General features: G+C 32.1%; 1 protein-coding gene across 1 annotated transcript; it reads left to right on the top strand.

Annotated features, from left to right (window-relative positions):
* Nucleotides 1–3,892: 3,892 nt before the first annotated feature.
* Nucleotides 3,893–12,731, top strand: LOC137830518 (probable methyltransferase PMT6). Its single transcript, XM_068637924.1, has 7 exons — nt 3,893–4,289; nt 4,802–5,216; nt 8,151–8,440; nt 9,967–10,350; nt 11,187–11,433; nt 11,536–11,674; nt 12,286–12,731. Exons 1-7 carry the CDS (start codon nt 4,106–4,108, stop codon nt 12,442–12,444), a joined length of 1,818 nt encoding a protein of 605 aa, XP_068494025.1. The 5' UTR covers nt 3,893–4,105; the 3' UTR covers nt 12,445–12,731.
* Nucleotides 12,732–13,378: the final 647 nt, after the last annotated feature.

The following is a 13,378-nucleotide window of genomic DNA, read 5'->3' as shown; positions in this document are numbered from 1 at the left end:
TATACTTACAAATCGTATGTATGCATGAACAAAATTATAAATATATTTTTTTTAAACATTTGCAAATATAAATTTTCTAAAATAACCATGATACGAAACATTAATTATTAATGTCATTGAGAAATATAGTTTGAATTGTTTATTTACGTACATAATAATTCTATTGAAAAAAAAAATTGAACCCATTTAATAATTGGGCAAAAAAGTTTACAAACTTTATTTTTTTCTTAAGAAGTAAACTTCAACCTTACAAAATTGTTTCGTAAGGTAAAGTTTGCACCGAGTTAAAAACTATGAAATGTATTTGTTTCTAGTAGATGTGGGATCTTCAACATACTTTCCTCTCATCGAGACTTGTCAACTCGTACGTATGACTATATATTATGGGTTGTCCAATAGCGGTCTGATAACCTCAACAAAATATCGCTATGATAGACTCTAAACAAATTTGATATCATCTCAAGAAGTGAATTTTAAACCTAGCAAACTCAACATTACAAAACTGATTCATAAGGTGAGGTTTACGCCCACTTATATACTAGAAATTGTTCTTATCTTTTGTCAGTGTGAGATCTCCAACGTCTTTTATAAGTTTTGCACATTAGTTGTAGTCTAACGAAAGTGTAAATGTGTTTAAATAACCTCGAGAACACCCATGGTCTCTCTTTATTCTTCTTTCCGGTACTCTTTGGTTATGCCACCACGCATAACCATTGCCTACTGCCATCTCTTAAGATGTCGTCCTCCCTTTCACCTTTGCCAATGTCGTGTTTCACACTTCTATGTTGGAGATTTCATATCGACCAGAGATAAAGCCAATTTATACTATATAAGTGGGTGCAAATTTCACGTTCAAAGCCAATTTTGTAAGATTGAGTCAGACTTAAAATTCACTTCTTAAAATGATATCGTAGACATTTAGATATATCACAACAAGAATTTGTTGGGCTTATCGCGTCACCTGCTATTGGACCATTCATAAATATCTAGTCCAACTCACGAGTTGGCTGATCTCAGTGTGAGGGGGTGTGTTGGGGATCTCACATGAACTGGAGATAAGATAAATTCATATATAAATGAGTGCAAACCTCGTCTTACAATCTAATTTTGTAAGATTGAGCTAGATTTAAAATTCATTTCTTAAAATTATGTTAATTTTATTTATGTATATGTGAGCTTCCTCTTTGAGTGATATAAGAAGATTTCATGTTCGAGTTAAACTTGTTAGGTATGAGATGAGAAAACTTCATGAAAGAATTTGTTTTACTAACTTTGATTCTAGATGATGATTATTTTCTTGTTTTGGTTTATGTTATCAACCCATGATTAGTATATATTTTTAAGAAAATAAATTGATTTTTGACATATTCTATTCTAACATGGAAAAAGAAAAAAAATATATATTTCTTTATATTTTGATTAGGTCTGAATTGACTAAAGATAAAACCCAAGAAATTACTAATGGACGTTCACGTCATTGTGGTGAAAATTATAATATTCATGTATTAATAGTAGGATTTAGGGTTTCATCAAAGTTGAAGTTTACTTTTATGAAAAATATATGTAATAAATAAATATATATATATATATATATATATATATATATATATATATAAATTGAAGACAAAAGTAGCCTCCATGACAAAACCATAACCTTTTTTTTTTTCTTTCTAATTCATCCTCTTAAGAATATTTGAGTGGGGATTGAGAATTGCAATGCAGTTTAAACCTTGGAAGAAATACTGGTATTAGCACCTTAAATTTATCCTTCATTTTATTCTAATATTTTTGGCATAATTGTAGCAAATAATGAGAACTTTACTTCTATTTTCTTAAGACTCAGTAATATTGATGCTTGTTTAAACAAGTTGAATATTGATATTGAATCCAATTTGGACTTGAAATTGATTACATAATGTTAATGTGTAATTGTTTGTTGCATTCGACTTTGATGTTTCTTTTAAGTGTAATAGATAACAATGTGACTTGAATATGATTATTATGGAATGCAATAAATAGAACACAATCATTGACCATTTCTTCATATAATTAATTTATGACTAAATAAATATAAAAAATGTTTAATTTCTTTCCAAATTTAATTATTACAATTTCAAAATCAAAGAGATGCCATTTTAATGTCATTTTATACCCTTTGAGTTTTTTTTGAAATGTTTTGATTATTAATGTCTGTGTCTTTTCTTGAGAAAACTTTTTGCAGTGAAGTATTTATTGGGTCCTTTAATTGTTAATTTGAGTTTTTGTTAACAAACTTAACTTACTAATGGAAGAACACATGCTGATTAATTTTTTTGCAAAGACTCAGATAAAAAAAATGGCATGAGAAACAATATTTTCGCTTATTTTTTTATTCATGTCATGGATAAATAAAACGTAACATTATTATTTTTATTAACACCATGAACAAATAAAAAAAACATCACTCTTAATAAAAATAAAAATGAGAAAACAACAAATTTTACTATTAGAAAAGAAATAACCTTGCACGTGTAAAACAATTATCTTATGAATTTGTTTTGGGATTTCTACATGATTTAAATCATAATCTCTTTCCTCCTCTTTCTCTTTCATTAGGGAATTAAATTCATTCAACTCAATAATTTGTTACATTTTAAGATAGATGTTTGTTTTTTTTATTGATATTCTATTATAAATAAAATAATATATAAATTACATTTAACCTCGGATATAAAATTATAGTCAACGAGAATAATTATATTACCATAAATATTATTTATAGGTTTATAAATTTTAAGACATTTATTTATTAAGTACATTATGCTTATAACGAATGCAAACCCCAATATAGAAAACAATGCATTATAATACTATATTTGTGTAATATATTAATAAGAATATTTTTGTAATATTTTCTTTACATTATTTTGGTAAAAAAAATAAAAATTAACTCCTTCCATATAAACCCTACTTTTTTTTTTGCTATATTTATTTTGGAACATTGCTGAATTTTTATTTATAATTATATAATATATAATGATGTCATTTTTAGATTATATTAGATTGCTATATCATATAATTATATTATAATATAATGTAATATACTATTAACTATATAATATAAGTGTATAATTTTCAAAACTCATATAATATTTAAAGATTTACCTTATACAACTGGATTAGATCGATAACGTTCCTGAATTTAGTAGATTGATAATTTTTCTTATATTTTAAAAAACTAAAATTAATTTTATTTTAAATATTTTATACATTTATATAACTATAAGCTATACTAATAAGTAGAAAGATTCATGCGTTATCTAACTAGTTTTACTCTGGTTAAATTTTAATTTTAATTTTTAAAAAAAATTAATTGACAAATTTATCTTTATAGTTTTTGGTGATTTAGTTCTTCAATTTTAGTAAATTCAAATTTTTTTCTCAAATTTTAATGTTACACACGGTTATTTATCTTATTGAATCAATTAAATTCTAAAAACTTAACACATACATTTAAATATCATTAAAAAACTAAGTAGAAATAAGATAAAAGATAAACAGAAAACAATTAAGCACAAAAAATTAATGTAACTCGATACAACATAAACAAAAGAAATTAATGGTTCTACAACCACATTATATATAGCTTTTGCCCGTTTTGAAATATATCACTTAGTGTGCCACGTTTATAGAAAAAAATTAACAGTAAAAATCATATATAAAAATAGAAAACAAAAATTACAATTTGAGTTTTTAATTTTAATAATAATAATAATAAATTAAAAATAACCTAGTTGTGGTGAAAAACACTTTAAACGACAGAATAAACGAGTTGAAAATTGCAGCCACGTGGGTGTCTCGCGCCAAGTGTTGCCACGTAGCCAAAAATGATTAAATGACCATAACAAACCTTAAACAACGATTACCCAAAAAATGCAAATGAAATTGAAACAACAGAGCAAAGAATTTCACCCGATCTGAAGCTTCCAACAGAACAAAGCTCTTTCTCTCTCACTCACACTCCTTCATTCATTCACCGTTTTCCATTCTCCCAACCATTACAAGGAAACCCAACTGAGAGAGTGAAGAAGAAGAAGAAGAAGGTGGAAGAGAAGGGACAACATCAATGGGGGGTTTTGCATTGGGTTCTGCCTTCGATTCCAAATCTGGGCAGATAATAATGGCTGCTTTGCTTTTGATGATTGTGTCCTTCTATGTTGGCACGCTTTTTGGCAACAATGCCCCCCTTTACGTCTCTCAGCTTGCTTCTCATTCTTCTTCTTCTTTTCCCAACAATGTCTCCTCTAACGGTAATCTCTTCAGCTCAACTCAGCTACGAAAATCGCTTTTTCGATGCTTCTATTAAAGCCCTTTTGCCCAATTTTGAAGCTTTGCTATCTGGGTTTCTCTTGAACTTCCATAAATTTCATATATTGGGTTTCTTTAAAATGTTTCTGTTTGGAAATTCCCAGATTTATAGTAAGTTTTCAGTTTATGAATGTTGGAGCATCTTCTTTAGTTATATTCTAGTGAATGAGTGTTAAACCGCAGTGTGTTAGTTCTACATAGAATCATTTCGGTGCTATCAGATCCAAGTGGGTCCTCTCCAAAATAGATTGCATTAAATGTGCAAAGGAAACTGCTTTATATGAATTGAATGTGCATTTGGCTTGGTTGAGTTGCTTGAAGTTTTTAATTACATTTTTGTGGGGGATATCACTTAGTGTCGGTGGCTTATTTGGAAACTTGTTTTAAGGTTAAATCCTTAATGTTTCATGGTGCTGCTTTGAGAAAGATTACTAAATGTTTTTAACTCTTGCAGGTACTGCTAAATTTAGTAACAGAGTTGCTCTGACTTATCGGAAAACCCCTCTTGTAATTCCAGAAACAGGGGTGGATGTGTGCCCTTTGACGTTCAATGAGTATATTCCCTGTCACGATGTTTCCTATGTGGCAACTTTGGCCCCAAGTCTTGATTTTTCTAGAAAAGAAGAACTGGAGAGGCACTGTCCTCCTCTTGAAAAGCGCTTATTCTGCTTGGTTCCTCCACCAAAGGATTATAAAATACCTATCAAGTGGCCTCTTAGCAGGGATTATGTTTGGCGAAGCAATGTGAATCACACACATCTTGCAGAAGTCAAAGGAGGCCAAAATTGGGTCCATGAGAAGGATCAGCTATGGTGGTTTCCTGGTGGTGGTACCCATTTCAAGCATGGGGCCTCTGAGTACATAGAGAGGTAGCTGTTGTTGATTTATTTAAGTTCCTTATGTTCTTTGTCTAAGTACCATGCTGATTGTAGAAATGTTAGTTTGATGATTCCTGTGGTTACATTGGCTGACGGTTGTGATGATTTTATTTTTCTTCCACTATACCAAATCCATGTGAGTAATTTTTTAAAATCAGATTGTGAAAGAAATAACATTATAATTTTGTAGCAGTAACTCTTAGAATTCTATAATAGTGCTCTTAACAGTTACAAATATAAAGAGTAAATACTCTTAATTAGACCTTTAATACGCATTCAATCACTATTAAACTTTGTAATAACTCCTTAATCAATAACATCAAACAATGATACTTGGTCATCTCAGAACATGCAACACCACATCACATTATGCAATTATACTTGGTCATTTCATATAAGGTGCCACCAAGTGTGTGCAAACTGCAAGGAATCTAAAACAACAAATGTGGCCAGCATTTGTGCCAGCCAGTCCACACTTTTCTTATAAAATTCATAACTTAGAAATCCAAAACACATGTTTGCTTGATTCTTGTTTCTATTATTTCTTAGCACATAAATATAACTCCCCAAACTCATAACTTACCCTAACAACACTGTATTGTTCGGAGTAAGTTTCTTAAGTTGGAACTAGATTCTGGTCAGCATTTCTGCTGGCCAGTGAACACTTTTCTTGCAAATGTCATAAGTTGATATCTAAAATACATTTTGGCATGGTTCTTGTTTCTGGATCCTCATGACATATAGAACTAAAATTGTTTATTTCATGTCACCCCTCAAAGGTAACCCAAACTGTGTTCAAATCACAAGAACATTAGAAGATCAAATTTTTGCTTATAAAACTCTAGTTATAAACCTCTTTTCTTATAAAAATTATTTCTTGAGCTAGAAAATTTCTTTTACCATGATTTTTGCTTCTGAATTATCCTAACACATATAGCTAATGATTATATCTCATGGAACTCCTTAAAGGTTACTCAAAATGTGTTTAAATCACTAGGAATCACTGCACCAAATTCTGATCAGTATTTCCCTTGCCAGGGGTCACTTTTCTTAGAAAAATCATAGCTTGAAGTCTAGAATGCATTTTCGCATGGTTCTTGTTTTCTAAGCTTCTTAACACATAAAAGAAACTTCTTTGGTTCACAAAAAAATTTACATCCAAAAAAACTCGTGAAACAAGCAAAATAAAAAGGCACCACAGTAGCTGCTGGGCCTTTTTCCATTTTTCAGCAACCACCAAAATTAAAAATGTCATAACTTTTCTCATTTCAAAATCTTTTCAATGATTCTTATTTCTACATCCTAAGACATAAAGTGATTATTTTCATGTTCAAAACCTCAAATAAAGGAAAGATAACCACCACAAAACAACAACGAAAATTTGCCAATACCAAGCAAGATTTGGTTTCTTTAGCCTTTAGTCTTTGTTTCACTTTCAAGTTTATTTTAGTAACTTAATTTGTTCATATCCCGTCCAAAACTCCATGAAGGCCTTGTGTCTTAGAGTGTTTTATTGGAACTCCACCAAGTGAGCCAAGTTTTTCAAGTTTTCATCCATACAAAAATAAGCTCAAGTTTTTGGTGAAGGTGCAGCACACAACCAAATGATCACATTTTAAAATACACTCATACATCATCAACACAATATCATGTGGAGAAAAGGCAAGTGAAAAAGAGAGAGGAAACAAACATTGAGTGCGAGATTAGATATTTGTGGGTGGCCAATAAACCCAACAAACTTCACTGGGACAGACTTTGATATCATCCCAGTATGTGGTTTTATGCCTAACTCAGTATCACAAAACCAACTTGTAAGGTAAGGTTCACACCCTACTTATATATTATAATTTGACTTTATTTCTAATTGATGTCTGATCTCCAACACACCCATTTCATTTCCCTTGCCCATGGTTTTGAAATTTAGGACTTGGTGTTCATTTGGAACAGGGTTGGCACACCTCTCTATTCTAGGGCAAGGAAGACAAGTCTTTTGGCTTATTATGTGCCTCCTTGGTTAGTTGATCTTTGGGGAGAGATTAGGCTAGGTGTGACCAATTTTAATTAGCCTAATTAGGACACTAAACCACTTAGTTAGGAGTCAGCATTTCTTAAATTATTTTAAACTATTTGGTACAAAATTTTGCTCATTAAAATTCTCTGAATTTATACTAATTATGGTTTTACCATAAATGACTTGACTGTAGTCAATAGAAAGAGAATTTTTGCAGATGGATTTCTTTGCTTAAGGTTAACTAATTAGTGATGGAGCCACTAATCATGGTTAATCTGTATTATTCTCTACCTTGAATTTTGGGATGTTACATGTCCTCCACTAAATATTATTACATCATTTCTAAATTACTGAAAAACTATCATCCAGCTTGGACTCACAACACTTCTTTTGAGCCTCATCCTTGGACCTTTAGACTGTCCATTGTGTCCCTCAGCCTCTTCACTATCAACTTCAGATTCAGAGATTGGGTCTTATTAGTTGTTGTAAAATTATGTTTATATAATTTTTGTTGAAAGGATTAGTGACAAGACGAGTTACGTAGGATGTATGACTCTGGTACCCTGTTGAGAAGAGAGAAAACCAAGAAGTAATATATTCTGTGTGTTGTATATCGTGAGTGAATACGAGATGCAATAATAAGGAACAAAATATTATTTCCCTAGCAAATCACATCATATATCCCTATTTAGTGTAATCAAATCATATCTCTAACAATTAACAATTTTCTAATGCTCCAAAATAAATGAGCATGGGTGGTTGTATAATGTGAGTAGTTCAACAGTTTTCTGGTGATGATAATTTTTGCCACCTTTTCCTGGAACTTGTTCACTGCAGTTGGTGTTCCTTTGGAAATTTTCTTAGTTGAACAGTGCAGGACATAGTTGTTATCCATTTAATTTTCATGAATGCAGGTTAGGACATATGATTACCAATGAGGCTGGTGATCTGCGTTCTGCTGGGGTAGTTCAAGTTCTGGATGTTGGCTGTGGTGTGGCTAGTTTTTCAGCATATCTTCTTCCCTTGGATATACGAACAATGTCCTTTGCCCCCAAGGATGGTCATGAAAATCAAATTCAATTTGCATTAGAACGAGGGATTGGTGCAATGATCTCTGCCTTGTCCACAAAACAATTACCGTATCCTAGTGAGTCATTTGAAATGATTCACTGTTCACGGTGCAGAATAGACTTTCATGAAAATGGTAATTTGCTTTCATTATTTATGATTTACCTTTAATTCTTCAGATGATACAATAAATGAAGATGCTATGTGTTGTTACCTGTACTTCGTTGTGGGTTCTATAGCCTGATTCACATTCCTTCTACATGATCTGCATCTTGCCTATAGCATCCATGGAGTGAGGTGTATGTATAAATACATTTCAGTGTTTCAGTTAGTAAAGGATTTGCAAGTGTCAATAGTTGAGAGGCTAGAATGGGATTATCATTCTTGGGAGGTTTTGCTCCCCGTTCTACAGAATGGAGTCATCATAAAATAAGGAAAGTAGAGTCCTACATGATTAAGAAAGTTGGTTCCTTTAATAACATAGGGGAAGTGGGGATTTTTTATTTAGTTGATTCTCGAAATGTGTGAATCCATTTAGTGTGTTTGGAAACTATTTAAGAATGCGGTTTCCAAGTCCAATAAAAAAATGAATAAACAACTATCAACTTCTGTCAAGATGTGGTTTTTCACGTCAAACATCCCATTTAATTTGTTTTCAAACATCTATACGCATAGACTACTAAAAGACTAGCTTTTGAGGAAGGGTTCCCCAACTCAGCTATCAACATCATCAGTCAAGACATGGTTTTTCATGCCCAATATTCCATTGAAATCATTTCCAAGCACTAAATTAGTTAATATCTTCGCGGAACATCTATATACAAATATTCATAAAAGACTAGCTTTTAAGGGAGGGTTCCCCAAGAATGGTGACACTCACATTACAATGTTCACTTTGCTTGTTTTCACACGATTAAGGTATATATATACAGGGACCATAGGTCCAAACGTTTAAGTCCAACATGTTAGCCCAATTGTTTGTTTCTGTCTTTCATAAAAATGTCATGCGATTCTTCATCAATATCTCCCAACTCATGTTTTTTCCATCACTACTAGGGTTGTTCCCCCTTGCACCAGCACAAGACCAAGATTTCGCATACCACCCCCAATAGTCATGATCTAACAGTGAGAAAATTAAGGTTGAAGGAATTAAGATGGAGATGCAGAATAAGAGAGGATTTAACCTGAAATGGCTTACTAAAAAATGAAATAGTTTCAATGACCACCATCCATGTCCTTACTTTTGATCCAACGGATGCCAAACTAAATAACACTTGGCATCGAAGGACTACTGCACAATCAATCTACATGGGATGCTAGAGCTGTGGAGTGTGGTGGACGTTATGAACTGTTTGCAAAGTATGAGATTTGAGTCCCATATTGAAGTATAGAGAGGGAGATAGAATGGAATTTCTCAAGTGCAATTGATGAATTGCACAATAGTTATGATTTATGAAACATGTGCATCATGGTCTCTTAATAGACTAGGTGAGATGGGAACTATTTCATAGGCAGAGTAAGTGAATGATATTTCCTAAATAATAATTCCTGTGGAAACTGAGTGCCATTAATGTTTGATGCATGAACTCATTATCCAGTGATTCATAAAGTGCATGTTATTCTGACATTTTTTTTATTGTGAATTTATTTTGTCTTCTGCAGATGGGATTTTACTGAGTGAGTTGAACCGTATTCTTCGCTTCAATGGATACTTTGTTTATTCAGCTCCCCCGGCTTATAAAAAAGATAAAGAGTATCCTGTCATTTGGGATAAATTGATGAATTTGACTACAGCAATGTGTTGGAGACTCATTGCTCGAAAAGTTCAGACTGCAATATGGATTAAAGAAAATAACCAGTCATGCCTTTTGCACAATGCAGAGCAAAAACTTATAAACGTTTGTGACCCTGCCGATGATTCCAAACCTTCATGGAATATCCAACTTAAGAACTGTGTACAAGTCAGAAATTCTAACACAGATTCTTACAAGCTTCCTCCAAGTCACGACCGTCATTCAGTGTTTTCTAACAAGCTTAACATGATAGGTCTGTCCACTCTCTTTTGTACTAGTGCAAGAAGCTAGTTTCTGCTTTCCATATTTATCATCTTCCTTAATCTTAAATTATACTTTCCCAATCTTTCTACTAGTGATTCCTTGTCTGTCTGTCTGTCTCTCTCTCTCTCTGTCTCTGTCTCTGTTTGTCTGTCTGTCTCTCTCTCTCTCTCTCTCTCTCTTGAATGAAGGTCCTGCTAATTACATGGTTTCAATATTCATGCTTCTTGATGCATAGATTTATTATTATCAAAATGCATTTTCAAATGGCTATTAGACAATATTCAGGTCTTAGAAAGGCACAATCTTCAGCCTAGCAGAAATTAGCTTTACTAACATCATTTTTGTTGTGCCATGAAACCTTCATCAGTTATACTATTTTAATGTTAGTTTTTCACAAGCTGTGAATAGTTCTTTTCTGAAACTTCAATTTCAATGGAAACATAATTAACTTGTATCAACTATAAAAAACGAAAAATAGATTTGAAATGTAGGATCAACCTAACAAGGAGTGCTTGTTATATTTTCCTGAATAAATTTATTATATTATCAAACAGACATGTAGTTGAGCATTTTCCTAAATTATCTATAAATGAAAGTATTCTTGTAAATATCAATGTAAATACTAACAACATAATAATGTAGATAGAAAACCTCTGGTCCGTGCCCTGTTTTTTGAATGGGATAGTTAATGGTTAATACATTTGAAACAAAAGGACTAGTATTGTTTGACCGTTCAAATGGAAATTATATGTTAAAACAAGCATTGGTATGGTGCACTCAATAGCCTCTTTCAGTCTGATAACCCTTTAACCTTTTGAACAACAGGTATAAATCATAATGAATTTACTTCAGATACTCTCTTCTGGCAAGAACAAATTGGTCATTACTGGAGACTGATGAATGTGAAGGAGACAGAAATTCGCAATGTGATGGATATGAATGCCTATTGTGGTGGATTTGCTGCTGCCCTAAATAACTTTCCTGTTTGGGTAATGAATGTAGTTCCTGCAAGCATGAAGAACACCTTATCTGGAGTTTATGACCGAGGATTGGTTGGAACTTTTCATGATTGGTAAGACTTTGCTTTTGATATCCCAAATAGCAAATGATTTCTAAACACCTGTGTTTAGACATTATTAGTTAACAGAAGCTAACATGGATTCTGAAACATTAGGTGTGAATCATTTTCAAGTTACCCTCGGACATATGATCTTCTGCATGCCAATTATCTCTTTTCTCACTACAAAACAAAAGGGGAAGGTTGTTTATTGGAGGACATCATGCTGGAGATGGATCGGTTAATACGGCCACTGGTAATCACATTTATAAAATACTTATCTTTCATGGTTATATGGATATATGAGACCAAAGTAAAAATTCATGCAATGCATGATTTTTGGTCAAATCTGATGTTAATGCTCATACAAGTGTCCACATGTGTTTTTAAGTGTTAGTTGACCCACATTAAGTAGAATAAACTACTTGATATAATACTTTAGGGAACTGAGATATTGACACCCTAAACCTCTTTAGAACTGCAGTTTTTTAATTGAAAAAAAATTATTGTGGTACTCTTTCTCTACCCAAAACCCATTGTCATGTACTTTTACCATTAAAAGGTTGTCTCTCACTATTTGTCGGTGCCCAGTTGTCAAAATATAATTTTCCAATACTTTTGAGTCTAGAGACTCTCTTAGCTAATGGACCAGTTTTATGGGTTGAGTTCTCCAGTTGTGCTGTCTTATCATTTGGTGCTTTCATTGAGAGTTGACTATGAAAAGACCTACTATTGGTTGGATCAAGGTGCTTAAAGAGAGTGACAATATTAGGAGTTCCACCTCCACTGCACTAGAATAATTTACTTTATGTCCATACTTTCATTGTCTTTTATTCCTAATTACTCAGTGCTACATATTATATGCAGGGATTTGTTATCATTAGGGATGAGGAGGACATTACCTCAAGAATCCAAGAGGTAGCCCCAAAATTCCTGTGGGATGTGGATTTAAAATTGTTAGAGAACAAAGAAAAGAAAATGGAAACTGTTCTAATTTGTAGAAAAAAGTTTTGGGCAATCGTCTAAAGTGACTTGATCTAGAAGTGTTTTCCACATAGAAACTGTTCTTATAAAGCATAGGAGTAATTTGTAATGTTAATTTGCTCACTGCTCCAATGCTCCCACGACCATGTTGTGTAGATGTCTTGAGAGCACTCATTTTGTATATGATTTCGCTTTCAGCTTAGCAATTATGAATAGAAAGTAGTTGTTTTCCTACCTTTTTAGTCTAATCTTTGTGGTCTATTCTGTTATCTGTGCTTGGATATCAGAAATAAACAAACGAATGCATCTTAGGTTGTTTTATGGTTTAATTCATTTTATTTATTTATTGTGGCGATGCATTGCCTCTTATATTATTAGTGTTTTGAAGAATGTTAAGAAATTGTAATTGGCAACTTCTACTCTATCCATACCCCTTGTAAAATCTACAAAAATGAAGCATGGATAAGAGTTATCATATCAGATTCATCTGTTATTTGCATGTAACACTTCTTTCACTTCATTCTAATCACAGCTATTTTTGTTTTCTGCTTTTGATTCTGAGAAAGTCATGTTGTCTTTCCAATCGAACAATTTTGTTGTTATGTGAGAGTTTTATTCTAGTAAAAAAAAATCACAAAATTTGAGTGAGCATTCCATTGGGCTCATTCTTACACTTTTGCATATGCCTAGTAGAAGTGTTAAGGTAAATTGTATTAGTCTCTTAAAAGAAGAAAAATATCAAAATTTGGTCACTTAAATATCTGTGTCAACATTATACTAACACTGGGATTACATACTACTAATTAGAAAATGAAAATAAGAAGAAATCAAAGTTAAATCAATTTCTTTTCTAATTAAATATTATAATTTTTGACAAATATTATGACAATTGTGTGTGTGTGACTATATGTAAGTTCAGATTTAAGTTAATAATATAGTAATCAAGGTTAATATTTAACAATATTTCTTGACTTCC

Source organism: Phaseolus vulgaris, chromosome 7 (genome assembly GCF_000499845.2).
Source record: "Phaseolus vulgaris cultivar G19833 chromosome 7, P. vulgaris v2.0, whole genome shotgun sequence".
Taxonomy (NCBI): domain Eukaryota; kingdom Viridiplantae; phylum Streptophyta; class Magnoliopsida; order Fabales; family Fabaceae; genus Phaseolus; species Phaseolus vulgaris.
Note: the sequence above shows the minus strand (reverse complement) of the source record. Positions and strands in the feature narration are given on the sequence as shown.